The 18,919-nt window shown below is 45.9% G+C and overlaps 1 protein-coding gene across 5 annotated transcripts in view; it reads left to right on the forward strand.

The window, feature by feature from the left end:
* Nucleotides 1–18,919, forward strand: part of MYO5B (myosin VB) — a 520,179-nt gene that overhangs the window by 136,292 nt on the left and 364,968 nt on the right. For all 5 annotated transcript variants that reach the window (XM_060236175.1, XM_060236177.1, XM_060236176.1 and 2 more), the window contains exon 2: nt 16,499–16,609. In XM_060236175.1, the coding sequence (XP_060092158.1) occupies nt 16,499–16,609 (111 nt within the window). The remainder of the gene's footprint in view (nt 1–16,498; nt 16,610–18,919) is intronic.

Raw genomic sequence — 18,919 nt, forward strand, 5'->3', positions numbered from 1 at the left:
TTGAAAGGGCAGCTTCTGTCAGAGCTCTCTTAGCCCCACCTACCTCACAGGGTGTCTGTTGTGGGGGTAGAGAAGGGAGAGGAGATTGTGACCGCTCTGAGACTCTGAGATACAGAGTATAAGGTGGGATATAAATCCAACATCTTCCTCCTCTTCTTCTTCTTCCTCCCCCTAATTTTGGAACAGGCACTAACAGTTCTCTGGGCCACCCATTACTGTCAAGCATGCGGGTTCAATGATGAGTCGAAGTTGATACAAAGACTACGTTTATTGATAGACCGATACTTTCTGTGTAACAAGTTCTTGAGAGTAATGCTGCCAATACATTGATAGAATACCTTTAAGGCTTACTTCAAAAGGATTCCAAGGGATGGGGGTGCGGGGTAGCTCTCACACATAAACTATCATAAATGTCTACATTCTCATAGTGTTATCAGGACTCTGTCCTTGCTTTCCCCAGATGTACCACACTCCCTACCAGGAATGTATGGGAAGGTGCTGATTACTTCTTCTCATGCTAGTTTCAGTTCTCACTACTTCTACTTGTAGGCAATAAAGCAAGGCGGGAGAAGGGAAAGAATAACAGAGCTAGCAAAGCTGGATCCTTCGTGATGCTTCACAGACCAGGTTTAGGCAGGACCCTATAACAATCAATTATCAATGGAATTTCACCATGCTTGACAATTACTGGCTTCAAATGTGCTCCTTTGAGTCACTTTCAGGCATAAAAGAAAAAGAAAAGTTGTCCATCTGGGACTCTTCGTTGAGAAGATCCGTCCCAGAATTCAAGTGGTCAAGGAGAGCAGGTGCATTTTGTATGACGAATACAAGGGATTATCCCCCCTCTTGAATTTTAGTAATTCAGATGTTATGGATATATTTTTGAGAATACTGAAGTGTGCTTCCATTTTTGCCTTGTTGAAAGCACACCCCGCCTGCAAGGCCCACTGTATGTGCATTCAGGAAAACAATTGGAAAGAGGTGGGCTGAACCTCTTAAAAATCCATCGATGCAATATGAAGTTTAAACAGGCTTTTTGAATCGCAGCTTGTGCTTTTCACCAGGATAGTACAGGGTTCCACGCAGTGTTCCCTCTAAGCTGAGTTAGCATGAGCTAGCTCACAGATTTTTAGCCTCCAGCTCACACCTTTCTATCCTAGCTCAGGAAGGATGACCGCAGAGCACAATAATTGATGCAGCGGCTCACAACTTTAATGCCAGTAGCTCACGACTCTCATACCAGTAGCTCACAAAGTAGAATTTTTGCTCACAAGACTCCGCAGCTTAGAGGGAAGATTCATGTCATCTCTTTGGTGCCTTGAGTCTGGTCAGATGTGTGTAGAGAATTGCAGATTTTAAAATGATCCGGGATGCACACATGAAGCTTGCCTTTTACTGAATCAGACCCTTGGTCCCTCGGAGTTGGTATTATCTGTTGGCAGTGGCTCTCCAGGGTCTGAGGCTGATACCTTTCACATCATCTTCTCTCAAAACCTTTCTCTGGAGATGCTGGGGAATCAAGGCTCATTTTGTAGCAGGAGCTCCTTTGCATATTAGGCCACACACCCCTGATGTAGCCAATCCACCAAGAGCTTACCATAGGCCCTGTGCTAAGAGCCCTGTAAGCTCTCAGAGGATTGGCTACATCGGGGGTGTGGCCTAATATGCAAAGAAGTTCTTGCTAGAAAATGAGCCCTGCCAGGGATTGAACCTGGGACCTTTGGCATGCCAAGCAGATGGCCTTCCACTTAGCCATGGCCCGTTCCTCAGGGGTTTTTTTGAAGGATAATTTGGCTTCAGATCTGCAGACAAGAGAAGCGAGTTTAGCTCAAAAACAGGATCAAACCATTTGGAAAACATCTTTCTTTCTCCTTTTGGCTTCGACAAAAAGAACGATTCATGGAATCAGGGATGGGGTGGAACAAGATTAAGTATGGTGAGATGTTCAGTTGAGCTTTTTTTACTGTATTTAGGAACATCAGGCTACAATTAGGTTTTGAATCAAGACTGCTGGTGGTAATATTTGCACCCTATCCTACGTTTGGGTGGCTGTCATAGAATCATAGAGTTGGAAGGGACTTCTAGGGTCATCTAGTCCAACCCCCTGCACAATGCAGGAAATTCACAAATACCTATCCTCTATACCTAGCTACCCCTGAGTGTAGGGAAGGAGGTATTTGTGAATGTCCTACATTGCTCAGGGGGTTGGACCGGAAGTCCCTTCCGACTCTGATTCTAACTTAACAGCCTACAAGCCATACGTATTTTGTAAGTCATGTGTAACTGCATAGATAAATATGGCTAAATCACTTGTGCACTTTTTTTTTGTTAAATCTTGCCTGACAGTAAGATCTTTAGTTTCTGTTGACTCATTTGTATCGTCAGACTTCCTGAAGTGCTCCTGCAAGGGCTCTTTTTGTAGAAAAAGCCCAACAGGAACTCATTTGCATATTAGACCATACCCCCTGACATCACCATTGTTTCACAGAGGGCTTTTTTGTAGGAAAAGCCCAGCAGGAACTCATTTGCATATTGGGCCACACACCCCTGATACCAAGCCAGTTGGAACTGCGTTCCTGTGTGTTCCTGTTCAAAATAAGCCCTGGCGCCTACCATTTTGCTCCTAAAGGTAAAGGTAGTCCCCTGTGCAAGCACCAGCCGCTTCCAACTCTGGAGTGACGTTGCTTTCACAACGTTTTCACGGCAGACTTTTTACGGGGTGGTTTGCCATTGCCTTCTCCAGTCATCTACACTTCCCCCCCAGCAAGCTGGGGACTCGTTTTACCAACCTCGGAAAGATGTTGAAGGCTGAGTCAGCCTCGAGCCGGCTACTTGAACCCAGCTTCTGCCGGGATCGAACTCAGATCGTGAGCAGAGTTTAGGACTGCAGTACTTCAGCTTTACCACTCTGCGCCACGGGGCTCTTATTTTGCTCCTACCAAATCTATAAAATGTGACTTTCCAGAATAGGGGATGTTAGTTTTTATTGAAGGCAAAGTCAAACCTCCTTCCTGTGCGTGCAGCAAAACCCTGTGCTCATAATCTATTGCGGTAGTGTTTCTCAGCCGTCAGATAGACAAAGGACACTTTTGTCTTGCGTCTAAACTGGAGGTACGCCTCTCTTGAAACCTGGGAAAAAAGGTTTATTTTTCAAATGTTTAATGAATGAGTCATGCTCAGAGGAGACAGCCCTTTACCTCTCTGAATGAGTTACTGTTCTGAGCATTCCTCCTTCCTGCAGGAAGTCAAGCCTAGGTTTTTGTCTCTTGCAGACATCTTATAATATAGTGGGTTCAATGCAAGGAAGAGGCAAGGTGGTAGTGATCATAGCTCTTTATTTCAGTACAGCATAGTATAGGGCTGCACTCGAAGACTGGAGAACTGAGCCAACTATATACACACCAGGATTCCTGCGCAAGCACGCCATTGGATCATTCAAACCAGCAGGGGGCCTGTGATTGGAGCAGGGCAGCAGGATATGTTCCCAAGACCCCAAGCTCATTCCTACAGGCTTCAAATGAGCCAGGCAGGAACACTATTACTTAAACACATTGCAGTTCACATACACAACACATCTGAAGAAGGTTATGTCCGAGGACCTGCCTACCTTAGGGACCGTCTCTTCCCATATGTGCCCCAGAGAGTACTGAGATCAGGAGCACAAAATCTTTTCTGTTTAAACCAATTTTATTATACTGCAATATATTGTAATAATACTTATAAAAAAATAATACAAATACATTACATTTTTCTCCTCCTTTCCCCCCTTTTCATGACCCCCAACGATGTATTTTAATTAAATTGCTAAAAATAACAGGTAATTTTATCAATTAAAGAATCTTCATTAAAAAAATCTTAAAACAAGAAGAAAAAAGGGAAGAAAAAACTATGTTGTAATTATAATCCATCTTCATTATAATCCTTTAGTCCTTATCAAAAAAAAGTTGAAAAAATAAGTTCACATAGTCTCGCTTTTTGACTGTAGTCCATTTATTATTCCTCTAAAGTTCAACCGTTGTCAAAAATTGCCAGATATCCTTTAACCTTCCATTGTTTTTCAACATATTTTTGAAATTTTCCCCACTCATTTTTAAACTTCTCTAGATCATATTCTTTTAAGATTCTTGTAAGCTTGTCCATTTCACTCCAATGCATAACTTTTAAAGTCCAGTCCCACTTTTCTGGTATTTTATCTTGCTTCCACATCTGCGCATATAATGTTCGTGCAGCTGAAAGCATGTACCAAATTATCATTCTATCTTGTTTTGGAAAATTGTTCCATTTGTTTACAGTTTTATAGCACTGCTTTCTCCTGCATCTTTTTTATAGTGGAATCCACTGTATCAATTCTTGAGTCTTGGTCTTTCACCTTTTCTTCTACCTCCTGCACTTTCTTTAACGCTGCTTGGGAGTCTTTCCTGAGATCTTCAATTAATTTTTTCATTTCTTTTTTAACCGCCTCTGCACTGGATTCAATGTTTTTTTTTAATTCCTTCTTACTTTCTGTTATTCATTCCTTTATTACTTTTGCCAATCTTGCCTCCATAGCTTCTATTGCCTCCTGCCGTTTAGCCATTTTTGCTTCTTCAAGTGACCTAGCCCTCATACGAATCTGCTTTACTCCTGATTTATGCACACACATCACTGCCTGCCCATTGCTAAAATAGGCTCTGACGCTGACCTCACCAAATTGATTTCCAATTGCACAGTCTTATAGATTAAAGCATGCCCTTTTAGATGAGTCCAAAATGGCCGTTCCCAGAGGCACCTAAGTCGAGATATTAATTTTTTAAAGTTTTATTATCTTCAAAATGGCATCCGCTGCTTTTCTGTCCCTTAAAAAAATTTTTTTTCCTTTTTCTCCTGGAATGCTCCAAAATTAATTCGAAGTATATAATCCAATAGATTTCGCCTTTTAATGATGATATCTGCCGGCTCCACTATTTTTTAAAGTCCCATTTTCTTTTAAATTTTTTTTTAATGTTGACCTTCTTTTAATGGCTGCCGGTACTTCTCTATGATTTATGGTCCTAGAGAGGGCTAGGAGGATTGCAGTTTTCCCTCCTCTTAATGGCTACTTCCTTCCTTTCTTGCCACGAAGTCTTGTTTTCGATGGTTGAGAAGTTTCGCGTTATTTCTATGACGCCATTTCCTGTGACGTCTTCACCAAGTCAGCTTCTGTTTCGGAGGGGGTTGTCTGACCCGACCACAGGTATTCAAAACAAAAGTTGTTTTTCCTCTTTTAACCTTGTTTTCTCGAATTTCATTAGTCCCAGATTTACCCCCTCCTTTATCTTCTTTACATTAAAATAACGTAGTTGAATCCAGACCTTTGTCTTTATTTCAAATTAGTCTTATTTTAGTCCCAGAGTGATAAAGATCTTTTACCTTTAAAGTCGCTATCCTTTTGAACACTGTTCTCTTCAAAAATAGATGTTAATCATTTCCAAAGAAGCTTTGAATCCTGGTGAATTTAAGTCAATTTAATGACCCCAGAAGTCCTCTGTGGACATTGGAATGCAATCCTTCTCCGGGGACTCTTCAAAGCCAAAAAGGAACCCCACTGGGATTCCTCATCAGCCAAAGTAAATCCCCTCAGAATTTCATATGCATGTCTTGGCCTACTCCCTGCCTGGGAGAAGTAGGCAGCAGGTGTTAGGATCACCTTCTCTGCCCCGAACAGAGGTTCTGGTCTGCTCCTCTGCTGAGAAGCAGCTCAATCCTCCGTGACCCAAACCCGGAAGTCCCAGGAACACAAAATCTTTTGACAATCCCCGGGCCGAAGGAGGCCAGATTGAAGACAACAAGAGAAAGGGCCTTTTCGATCGCAGCGCCACACTGGTGGAACCAACTACCAGATGAGGTGCGGGCCCTGCGGAGCCTTGCTCAATTCCGTAGGGCCTGCAAGACCGCTCTCTTCCAGCTGGACTTCTCATAATGTGGATCCTAGCCTATTATATCCGGTCATCATAAATTGCAAGAGGAGAACATCTAGAATATAGCACCTGGAAATGTTAGAATCTAATTACATTGATGGTTTAATGATAACGTTTTTAATGTAATAGCAAATATCGTGAACTGTATATTGTTGGATATAATGTTTTATTATTGTAACTTGTTTTTATGCCCTATTTTGTGAGCCGTCCTGAGCCTGCTACGGCGGGGAGGGCGGGATATAAATAAAATATTATTATTATTATTATGTCTGCTTTACTTCTGTACAAAGAGCATTCAGTTACCAATGATGTGGAATTTGGTTTGAATTACCCATTCCCAACCAAGACTGGGACTGGAAGGGAGATGCGTTGGGAACAGCAAATCATGCAGAGATTCTGCGGACAGCCTCCTCTCCGGCTTTCAGTTGATGATACTTTTTTGGATGTGTCCTTGTTCTGCCTTCGCACACCCTGAACATGAAAACAGGGTTGCTTGGCTATAGTCGCGTGACGCAATAATCCTTTGGTATTCTCTCCAGCAGTCTCAGAACTTTTATTTGTGAGCTGTTAACAAGGGGCTTAAATCCTCTTTGGAGACGAGTTTAGTGTCACAGAGCTAGCCTCTGGGTACCACCTGCTCTTTTGCGTTCCTCTTGAGGGCTGTGTTTGGCGCATGGCCCGCTTTTAAAGGTCTCCGTGCATTAACAGCTTTCTCATTTATCCAATTTAAATGGTTAACTCCCGGCGCTGCGGATTATATGCTCATCTTTTAAGTGTTTTGTTTTTCTGTTGGAAGACTCTCTGCTGCAGAGAAGCCGGTGGGAAGATTTATTCTTGTGGGTGTTCCTACAAATTGCTTATTAGGTCACTTTTTATAAAGTGTGATTCATAATAAATTGCCCATTGTGTAAGATGATTGGCTCTTTGGTTGGCAGAAGTAACACAACAAGGAATCTATTGCTAAAAGGGAGGGACGGTGGCTCAGTGGTAGAGCATCTGCTTGGGAAGCAGAAGGTCCCAGGTTCAATCCCTGGCATCTCAAAAAAAAGGGTCCAGGCAAATAGGTGTGAAAAACCTCAGCTTGAGACCCTGGAGAGCCGCTGCCAGTCTGAGAAGACAATACTGACTTTGATGGACCAAGGGTCTGATTCAGTATAAGGCAGCTTCATATGTTCATATGTTCAAAAATGCATGTTTCAGTATGAAATTTCCTTCTGCTCAATCGGACCCTTGGTCCACCAAGGTCAGCAGGGCTTTTTTGGGAGCAGGAACTCCTTTGCATATTAGGCCACACACCCCTGATGTAGCCAATCCTCTTATTGCAGTGCCTACTGTATGCTCCAGGAGTGTTGGCTACATCAGGGGTGTGTGGCCTAATATTCAAAGGAGCTCCTGCTCCCAAAAAAGCCCTGAAGGTCAGTATTGTCTGCTCAGTCTGGCAGTGGCTCTCCAGGGTCTCAGGCAAATAAAGGTCTTTCCTCTCAAGTCCGATGAGATCCCTTTATAGGGTTGCCAGGTCCAACTCAAGAAATATCTGGGGACTTTGGGGGTGGAGCCAGGAGCAAGGCTGTGACAAGCCTAATTGAACTCCAAAGGGAGTTCTGGCCATCACATATAGAGGGACCACACACCTTTTAAATGCCTTCTCTCCATTGGAAATAATGAAGGATAGGGGTACCTTCTTCTGGGGCTCATAGAATTGGACCCCCTGGCCCAATCCTTTTGAAACTTGGAGGGTATTTTGGGTAGAGGCACTGGATGCTCTGCTGAAAATTTGGTGTCCCTACCTTAAAAAAACCCAGCCTGCCAGAGCTCCAGATACCCATGGATCAATCCTTTATTATACCATATGGGAATCCGTCTCTACAGGGAATAATGGAGTGCCCAGCAGACTCCCCCCCCCCCACTTTTTGATGACCCTGAAGTGGGGGGAGGGCCTCCAGACAGGGGGATCCCCTGCCCCTACCTTGGGATTGGCAACCCTACTTATCATGTATAACATTTAGCCCCCGCCTATAATACCTCCACAAGGTATTATCACATTCATGGGTGACCTTTTGCCAGTTGGAGGCCTGCTGGTGACAAGAAAGCTATTCCCCCCCGCTGTAATGTGACTCACAGTTATAATAAAACCCTTTTGAAAAAAGCCTCTTTGACTTTTAATGCTCTTGATGCACATCGAAACTTAAATCTGTTTCTAAAGAAATGGCTATTTATTGATAAGCCCAAGGGGAGCCAAGGGAGGGCAAGGAAATGCATCATCCCAATTAGAAAATGGCTGCCGTTTATGGTCACTTTGGGAAGAGCCGGAAGGAAGGGACATGGGTGGATATCATTCATGGAGTACCCCATTGTCTGGATGGAAGGAAGGAAGGAAATAGATGAAGAGGGGGAAAGAAACCAATTTTAACTTTAAATGTATTCTCCAAAACGCCGGCCAACATGGCTGGTGAGGGCTTCAAGAACCACACAATATGTGTGAAAGAGCCACATGTAGCTCCTGAGCCACAGTTTGGCCACCCCTGGTGTAAGGCATCAGGGGCTGCGGTTCAGTGGTAGAGCATCTGCTTGGCATGCAGAAGGTCCCAGGTTCAATCCCTGGCATCTCCAGTTAAAAGCACCAGGCAGAGGGTGATGTTCAAGACCTCTGCCTGAGACCCTGGAAAGCCGCTGCCAGTCTGAGTCGACAAGACTGACTTTGATGGACCGAGGGTCTAATCCAGTAGTTGGCAGCCGCATGTGTTCTCGTGGGTTCTCAAATTGTGGTCAAGTTGCAGCTGACTTATGGTGACCCCTTATGTAGTTTTGAAGGCAACAGACCAAGAGAGGTGCTTTTGCCTCTGCATAGCGTCATTTGGTTGTTTCCCGTTCAAGCACTAACCAGGGCTGACTCTGCTTAGCTTCTGAGGTCTGAGGAGATCAGGCTAGCCTAGACCATCCATTCTGCCTAGTCAGACCTTAATTGAGGGGTGTCAAACTCGTTTGTTATGAGGGCCGGATCTAGGGTTGCCAAGTCCAATTCAAGAAATATCTGGGGACTTTGGGGGTGGAGCCAGGAGACTTTGGAGGTGGAGCCAGGAGACATTGGGGTGTCAGCAAAGGGTTCATTGAAGTTTCAAAATAATCAGACTTGTCTTTATTTCAAAGTTAAGTTGCATTTATTGATTACAGCAATGTTACTCTCTACTAAGGAAGGATTGAAACTGATAACGGGTAGCTTCAACTCCTGACATTTATACATACACTTCAAACGATTGGGCTTTAAACTAGGTCCCATAATAAAAGGCATTTGGCCCTGCAAGTAACTCCTTCCCATGCCGGCTTATCAGTTGCCGTGGACTGCCGGTCTCTCCCCCCTGGTGGTGTCCTTGCTTTGCTCGGGAGGCGCCAGCGAGGCGAGCTTGGCGTTTTTGCACATCAAAGGCTGTGCTGGCCTCCAGGGCCCTGGCACCTCCGTTCCCACCCTTCCTCCTTCTCTTGCAGGGCTCCGGTGTTAGTGGCACAATGGTTCACTTCAGCATAGGGATAGTAACTTCAACACAGTAATAACTTCAATGAGACATTTCTGACATGGGGTGGAGCCAGGAACAAGGGTGTGACAAGCATAATTGAACTCCAAGAGAGTTCTGGCCATCACATTTAAAGAGATAGCACACCTTTTAAAATGTCTTCCTTCCATATGAAATAATGAAGGATAGGGGCACCTTCTTTTGGGGCTCATAGAATTGGACCCTTTGGTCCAATCATTTTGAAACTTGGGGGGTACTTTGGGAAGAGGCACTAGATACTATATTGAAAATGTGGTGCCTCTACCTCAAAAAACAGCTCCCCCAGAGCCCTCAAAACCTCCAGATCAATTCCCCATTATACCCTATGAGAATCGATCTCCACATAGGGAATAATGAAGCGCTCAGCAGACGTTACCCTCCCCCCCACACACCCCGTTTCTGGCGAGTCTGAAGCAGGGGATTGGCCTCTCTACCCACGAGTTGCTGCCAACTTCTTCACAGCAACACAGACGTACCATCCCAAGAGGAAGCCTTTGCACATGGTCCTCTGGAAGCGGGAAGGAGCCTGGGAAAACGAAAGAACTCCCGCTGGGACCTGGGGATTGGCAAGCCTAGCTGGATCTGACATAAATGAGACCTTGCTGGGCTGGGCCATGTCAGGTTGGGCCGGGCCATGTTGGACCAGGCCATGTGTATACCTATTTAAGATTAGGTAGCAGAGATATAAACTTTTTAAAAGGGCACAGACAAACACAATTTAAATATATATATATCAAAGGAAGCTCTGGCTCTTTCCTTCCTTCCTCAGGGGACTGGGGGGGAGCCTCAGCCAATAGAAGGAAGAGAGGCTTGGCTCAGTAGCTCTGCTGTACAATTAAGAGAGCCTGGGAAAACAAGCTCTGCCTTTCCCCCTTCCACTCCAGCCAATGGAGAAAATAGAGGTTTTGCTCTGTAGCTTCTGTGCGATTTAGCAAGCCTTGCAAAGCAGAAGGAAGCAAGAGAGAGGGAGAAGGAAGCAGATGACAGCCAGTTGCTCAGGGGACCTGATAGGAGCCCTCCAAGGGCCTGATTTGGCCTCCAGGCTGCATGTTTGACATCCCTGCCTTAATTCTTTCCCTAGCCCTGCCTACAATTTACTCATTTGTGTGGGTTTGCTGTCTACACCTGTCAGAAGCCAAGGCATGCCGGTTGAGAAGGGGTTGTGTCTGCTTAGCAGAAGATGGAAGAATAATTGTCCTTCGCAGGGATCTCTTTTTTTGTTGCTGGGAGGAGAAAGTCAATGCCGAGGTTGTAAACTAACAGAAACGGGATTTGTAACCAGAATGCAAATGCGGATATTAGCTGTCGCGTTGCTAATGGATATTTCTGTGAAGCTTAATATGTAGAACAGATTTTAAAATTGGCTGCTGCAGAAGCCCTGGCTTGACGCTTTGGTTCCTTCCGTCTCCTTTTGATCAGTTCCAGGACGGCTTTGCATAATGTTGCCAAGGAGAACTTCCAATGCTCTCTGCTGCTTCGGTAACACATGAAAGTGGAACCTATTCTTGTTCACTGTATCGAGATGCGCTCGTTCTAAAAGTATTGTGTGCATCCTTCTTGCCATTTCAAGACTTATCCGAAAACGATTTTTAGACCTTCCTTCATGGTGCGAAAGAGCGCTAAGTGAATCCCTCTACTCTTTAGTCTCATTAAGATGGATAATTATGCCTGCTTCTTTCTCTGCCTTCTCTATCCCATGCATAATCTTGTAAACATGATAGAGGTTTACAAGATTATACATGGGATAGAGAAGGTAGAGAAATAAGTCCTTTTCTCCCTTTCTCACAATATGAGAACTCGTGGGGCACTCAATGAAATTGCTGAGCGGTCAGGTTAGAATGGATAAAAGGAAGTAGTTCTTCACCCAAAGGGTGATTAACCCATAGAATTCACTGCCACAGGAGGTGATGGCAGCTACAAGCTTCAAGAATAAACATCTGGAGCAGAGGTCCGTCAGTGGCTATTAGTCACAGTGTATTGTTGGAACTCTCTTTCTGAGGCAAGTGATGCTCTGTATTTTGTTGTATTTTGGAGCAGGCTTGGTATAGTGGTTAAGTCTGAGGGCTCTTATCTGGGAGAACCGGGTTTGATTCCCCACTCCTCCACCTGCACCTGCTGGCATGGCCTTGGGTCAGCCATATCTCTGGCAGAGGTTGTCCTTGAAAGGGCAGCTGCTGTGAGAGTCCTCTCAGCCCCACCCACCTCACAGGGTGTCTGTTGTGGGGGGAGAAGATGTAGGAGATTGTAAGCCACTCTGAGTCTCTGATTCAGAAAGAAGGGCAGAGTATAAATCTGCAATTCTTCTTCTTCTCTTGGTGTTGGGAGGGGAAACAATGGGAGGGCTTCTAGAGTCCTGACTACACTGATGGACCACCTGATGGTGCCTGGTCTTTTGGCCAATGTGTGACACAGAGTGTTGGACTGGATGGGGGCATTGGCCTGATCCAACATGGCTTCTCTTATGTGACACAGAGTGTTGGACTGTTTGGGCCACTGGCCTGATCCAACATGGCTTCTCTTATGTTCTTATGTGACACAGAGTGTTGGACTGGATGGGGCCATTGGCCTGATCCAACAGGGCTTCTCTTATGTTCTTATGTGACACAGAGTGTTGGACTGTTTGGGCCAACATGGCTTCTCTTATGTTCTTATGTGACACAGAGAGCAGGACTGGATGGGCCACTGGCCTGATCCAACAGGGCTTCTCTTATGTTCTTATGTGACACAAAGGGCGTTTTCGCACTTACCTTTTACTGGCGCGAACACCCTCCTCACGCCGGCGGATCTGCAGGGATTTCCCACCAGAAGCGCCGGCGCAGCCAAAAGAACCGGCAGCTTCCGTCGCGGAGCCAGCTCAAACGTTTTCCTGCTTCTTGGCGGTTTCCGTTTGAGCTGGCTCCGCGACGGAAGTTGCCGGCTCTTTTGGCTGCGCCGGCGCTTCTGGTGGGAAATCCCTGCAGATCCGCCGGCGTGAGGAGGGTGTTCGCGCCAGTAAAAGGTAAGTGCGAAAACGCCCAGAGTGTTGGACTGTTTGGGCCACTGGCCTGATCCAACATGGCTTCTCTTATGTTCTTATGTGACACAGAGTGTTGGACTGGATGGGGCCATTGGCCTGATCCAACATGGCTTCTCTTATGTTCTTATGTGACCCAGAGGGCGTTTTCGCACTTACCTTTTACTGGCGCGAACACCCTCCTCACGCCGGCGGATCTGCAGGGATTTCCCACCAGAAGCGCCGGCGCAGCCAAAAGAGCCGGCAACTTCCGTCGCGGAGCCAGCTCAAACGGAAACCGCCAAGAAGCAGGAAAACGTTTGAGCTGGCTCCGCGACGGAAGCTGCCGGCTCTTTTGGCTGCGCCGGCGCTTCTGGTGGGAAATCCCTGCAGATCCGCCGGCGTGAGGAGGGTGTTCGCGCCAGTAAAAGGTAAGTGCGAAAACGCCCAGAGTGTTGGACTGGATGGGCCATTGGCCTGATCCAACAGGGCTTCTCTTATGTTCTTATGTGACACAGAGTGTTGGACTGTTTGGGCCAACATGGCTTCTCTTATGTTCTTATGTGACACAGAGAGCAGGACTGGATGGGCCACTGGCCTGATCCAACAGGGCTTCTCTTATGTTCTTATGTGACACAAAGTGTTGGACTGGATGGGCCATTGGCCTGATCCAACAGGGCTTCTCTTGTGTTCTTATGTGACACAGAGTGTTTGACTGGATGGGACTTTGGCCTGTTCCAACATGGCTTCTCTTACGTTCTTATGTTCATCTGTGAATGACTGAACCCCAAAGACTTGTTTTTTGAGAGTTCTGAATCCGTTCTTGATTATTTGGCACATGTATGCTCTTGTGCCACTGCTTGGGCACAACAGTTCAGGAGGCCGGCAGGAGCGCATGGCTTATACATGAGACTTTGAGAGTAACGACGAGATGGCTGGGCTGTAGACCACGCTGGGGTGTAGGGTATATTAGGTAAAAATCCTGGAGCTAGTTTCCAGAATGGCAAAGAAAGGGCCATTTCTCATGAAGACAGAGTCTTCATGTTTTGAAATGTCTTGTATACTTGAGAAGAACGTTGGCTGTAGAGATTTTTCTGGGACATCTTCTGCCTTCCCTTTGGACTTTTGGAGGTCTTTTGGGCATTATTATGTGAAAGAATACAGAGGAGTCTCATGTTGAATTCATGTTTACGATTGAAGAATATTTCTTGAATGGTGGTGTTGGTTTTTACTACACTTTCAGCTAAACCTACCTCACGGGGTAGTTGTGAGGGTAAATGGAGGACAGGAGAATTTTGTTTGATGACATCCAGCCTGATGAAGAGTTTTGGAGAACTCAAAAGTTTCCCTTACATCTTGCAATGGCTTTGGATTTTTGAAACAGGCAAAACGGCTGCTCGTTTTTTTGAAGCTTCTAAGAATCCTAGAATCATAGAGTTGGAAAGGACTTCCAGGTCATCTAGTCCAACCCCCTGCACCATGCAGGAAACCCACAAATACCCCCCTCTAAATTCACAGGCTCCTCATGGCTGTCTGTTTAAAGAGTTTATACAGCAACTGTGAATCTGAAACATGCTCAGATTTCTGTGGATTGATCCCCTTGGCTGCCTGTTATCGAATGCCTCTCTGCTAGAGGCTAGAAACTTGCTTCCATGGGGTTTTTTGTGTGTAGTGCTCTATATAACTGACCTGCATTTCTTTAGGGATTGAAGGCAGGCTTCGGATGGAAGTTTAGAGCCCCAGAAAGCAAACAGCCAAGCGGAATGATAAATGAAACCTCCTGTGAGCTATAAAAGTCAAGATACTTAAAAGTCATTTTTTTTTACCTTCCCACCAGCAATTTCAAAGTAAGAACCCTGTTGGCATCTGGAGGTGTTTAGAAGCACGTAATGAGATGCCCTAGGACCACGGAGGCGTATATATGCCCTCCTCCCCATCCCCCCTTTTCTTCGTCCCCCACCCTCGCTAGCAAAAACCGTTACTCCGGCAATATATTTGGATAGCTTCATTAAAGTCAAATTGTTCCCGCTGTTTCTAGCTATTGTGCTACCCTAAACATAATTACACATTATGCCTATAAAGAATCCATTTTCACCGAGCTGCAAAGCATTTTTAAAAAAACCCAAAACTGTGGCGGCTGTTTCATTAACTCTTGAGGGGGCGTTTCAGGAATGGGAGAACCCCACAGCGCTTTTAGCTTTCCGAGGTACCTGATTGAATGTACAGAATGCTTTCATCAGTAGTCGTGGATTAGTACAAGATTGGATGCTTTTTGACAGGCAGTCATTGAGTGGACTTAAATCTCTGGAACCTAGGGCTTTTTTTTGTAGCGGGAACTCCTTTGCATATTAGGCCACGCACCCCTGATGTAGCCAATCCCCCAAGAGCTTACAGGGCTCTTAGTACAGGGCCTACCGTGAGCTCCAGGAGGGTTGGCTACATCAGGGGTGTGTAGGGTTGCCAATCCCCAGGTGGGGGCAGCGGATCCCCCGGTTTGGAGGCCCTCTCCCCGCTTCAGGGTCGTCAGAAAGCGGGGGGAGGGGAGGGAAATGTCTGCTGGGAACTCTGTTATTCCCTATGGAGATTTATTCCCATAGAAAATCATGGAGAATTGATCCGCGGGTATCTGGGGCTCTGGGGGGGGGGCTGTTTTTAGGGGTAGAAGCACCAAATTTTCAGTATAGCATCTAGTGCCTCTCCCCAAAATACCCCCCAAGTTTCAAAAAGATTGGACCAGGGGGTCCAATACTATGAGCCTCAAAAGAAGGTGCCCCTATCCTTCATTATTTCCTATGGAAGGAAGGAATTGAAAAGGTGTGCCGTCCCTTTCAATGTGATGGCCAGAACTCCCTTTGGAGTTCAATTATGCTTGTCACAGCCTTGATCTTGGCTCCACCCCTAATGTCTGCTGGCTCCACCCCCAAAGTCTCCTGACTCCACCCCCAAAGTCCCCAGATATTTCTTGAATTGGACTTGGCAACCCTAGGGGTGTGTGGCCTAATATGCAAAGGAGTTCTTGCAACAAGAAAAGCTCTTATGTTAGGCCACACACCCCTGATGTAGTAAATCCTCCAAGAGCTTAGAGGGCTCTTAGTACAGGGCCTACTGTGAGCTCCAGGATGGTTGGCTACATCAGGGGTGTGTGGCCTAATATGCAAAGGAGTTCTTGCTACAAGAAAAGCTCTTATATTAGGCCACACCCCCTGATGTAGCCAATCCTCCAAGAGTTTACAGGGCTTTTTAGTACAGGGCCTACTGTAAGCTCCAGGAAGACTGGGTACATTAGGGGTGTGTGGCCTAATATGCAAAGGAGTTCCTGCTAAAAAAAAAGCCCCGTAGAACCATTCCATAGTTTATTTCATCAAAGGCCCGATGTGGAGCCACAATATCTTGCAAGCTGTTTACTTCTAATTGCAGTGCTTTTTTATATTTCCTTTTTTAAAAAATTGAGCAAAAATTGACTTGTACGATGCCATGAACTGTGGGAAAAGCAGGTTCTAAATGATGAGGTTGAAAATGAGCTTATGATGGCAGCGTCTTCAGACCGGATGTGCCAGTCCGGAATTGGGGGTGAGGGAGATGCTCTGCTCTTCCAGTTTTTTAATCTGGTTCCCCCTCTGGCCTCTTTTTACACCTACTGAATAATGCCGTTTCAATCCACTCCTGTGACCTTTTGCAAGCAGATTTTGCCATCTCATACAGTAAAATCCAGTTGCCGAGTGCCTTGAATGTGGATTGAAAGCCCGTTATTTATCTCCCTAGGAGAATGGGGAAACAAACTTGCTGATTATGCAGTAATGGCGAAATTAACAATTTACTTGAGAAACAGATCCGTTTCAAAATTTGAGGGGAGATGGCGTGTCGGTTATGCAAGCAGGAGACAAATTTTGAATTAGAAACTCTAAAAATGGTCTATAAATGTATTGTAAGGCATACAAATGTTGTGATTCAGCAGGGCTTTCTTATGGGCTCTGTACCAAGTGGTTGTTAATCCCTGTGCTCTTTTTCTTTTCTCTGTGCAGTATACAAGGGTTTGGATTCCTGACCCAGAGGAAGTGTGGAAATCAGCGGAAATCATCAGAGATTACAAAGAGGGAGATAGAACTCTGCACCTGAAGCTTGAAGATGATACGGTATGGTTTCAAGCATTTTACCCTACCTTTCCTAATCTCTAGACTAGGGGTGTCAAACATACAGCCTGGGAGGCAAATCAGGCCCTTGGAGGACCCCTATCAGGCCCCTTAATCTCTGGACCAGGGCTGTCATTTGCTTCCTTTCCCCTCTGTCTTGCTTCCTTCTGCATCACAGCTTGCTTTGCCAGACTTTTTCAATTGCACAGGAGCTACAGAGCAAAGCCTCTGTTTTCTCCATTCACTTGAGGCTCCTCCTTTGGGGAGGACCACCTTGCTTTGCCAGGCTCTCTTAATCACACAGCAGAGCCACTGAGCCAAACCTCTCTTCCTTCTATTGGCTGAGGCTCAGGGCCCTTTTTCTAGCAGGAGCTCCTCTGCATATTAGGCCACGCCCCCTGTAGCCAATCCTCCAGGTGCTTAGAGGACTCTTAGTACAGGGCCTACTGTAAGCTCCAGGAGGATTGGCCACATCAGAGTGGAGTGGCCTAATATGCAGAGGAGCTCCTGCTAGAAAAAGAGCCCTGCTGAGGCTCCTCCCCCTCCTGGTCCCCTGGGAAAGAAAGGAAAGAGCCAGAGCTTCCTTTGCCCAGTTCCCTGGATCCCATGGGAAAAATGCAAAGAAAGCACTTTTAAGACCATCCAGTGCTAAAGTTTTAAGCATGTTTTATTTTAATTTTTTACATAGGTGGAGAATCCCAGTTACTCACCTCTCACTTTGGCTGGAATCACACACACTAAATAAAGCAGTTTTAACCCACTTTTAATGCACTTTCCAACTGGATTCTGCCAGTTCACCCAGTAAAATCCGTCTGGAAAGTGCATTGAAAGTGGATTGAAAGTGCATTATTTAGTGAGTGAGATTGCAGCCTTTGTCTCATTTAGAAGAAGATGATGATGATATTGGATTTATACCCTGCCCTTCACTCTGAATCTCCGAGTGGTCACAATCTCCCATAGCTCTTGCAGGAGTTGTCCTTGAAAGGGCAGCTTCTGGGAGAGCTCTCTCAGCACCACCCACCTCACAGGGTGTCTGTTGTGGGGGGAGAAGATATAGGAGATTGTAAGCCGCTCTGAGTCTCTGATTCAGAGAGGAGGACGGGGTATAAATCTGCAGTCGTCTTCTTCTTCCTTTACCTTCCTCCCCTCCCACAACAGACACCCTGTGAGGTAGGTGGGGTAAGAGAGCTCTTTCAGCAGCTGCCCTTTCAAGGACAACTCCTACGAAAGCTATGGCTGACCCAAGGCCTTTCCAGCAGCTGTAAGAGGAGGAGTGGGGAATCAAACCTGGTTCTCCCATGTAAGAGTCTGAACACTTAACCACTACAACAAACTGGCTCTCTTTTCCCCACTTCCCCCTCTTGTTTTCCCCAATTAAATAGGAGACTGCCTATTTGGGTAACACAGCCACAGTGCGAAAGAGCATGTTCAGATAGATGGACCAATTGGTCTGATCCATCAGAGCTCTTTTGTCCACGCCACTTCTTTTCCTATTCCTAAATAGTTTGTGTAGGATGGTCAATTATGCTGTCTGGCTTCGTGGCACTAAAACACGGCAGACGTAACTGGTCAGCTACTGATGGGCACCAGCACAGCACTTTAGGAGCTCTTCAAAACAACATTTTGAAAATACGACCTGCGGTAACAGCTTGGACAGGCCCTGGCACATTTGCCTTTGCTAACGAAGCATCCGGATGACAAACGGGGGATTTGATTGCAGTGCTGAGTGCCATGTTTTGTTGAGAGGCACCTGGGAGAGCTAGTGAAGTACCATGTGCCTAACCCACTTGGCTGCTAACGATGGCAACAGGAAATGTGGTTTTTTTCTTCTTTCATAAACATTTTTTAAATTGTTCGGGAACAGATTTGCCGTGTTACTAAACTAGTTAACAGATGCAGCTTCTACCAACCGAATGCGCTCCAAGGACACGGTGAATAATTCAGGAGGCCTGCCAACGAACCGTTCCCGCTGCCAGCGCGCCGTATATTACTCCGTCACTGACCGAGAAGGGGAGGTAGCACGGTGTAGCCCCGGGAGGCCAAACTTTCTTAATGTAAGAGTCGCATAGAATAAACACCAGACGTTTGAGAGCCGTAAGACATGAACGTCAGATGTTTGAGAGCCGCAAGACATGAAGTCAGATGTTTGAGAGCCGCAAGGTATAAACGTCAGATGTTTGAGAGCCGCAAGGCATGAATGTCAGATGTTTGAGAGCCGCAAGGCATGAACGTCAGACGTTTGAGAGCCGCAAGACATGAAAGTCAGATGTTTAAGAGCCACAAGGCATGAACGTCAGACGTTTGAGAGCCGCA

The sequence above is a fragment of the Heteronotia binoei genome, chromosome 4 (genome assembly GCF_032191835.1).
Source record: "Heteronotia binoei isolate CCM8104 ecotype False Entrance Well chromosome 4, APGP_CSIRO_Hbin_v1, whole genome shotgun sequence".
Taxonomy (NCBI): domain Eukaryota; kingdom Metazoa; phylum Chordata; class Lepidosauria; order Squamata; family Gekkonidae; genus Heteronotia; species Heteronotia binoei.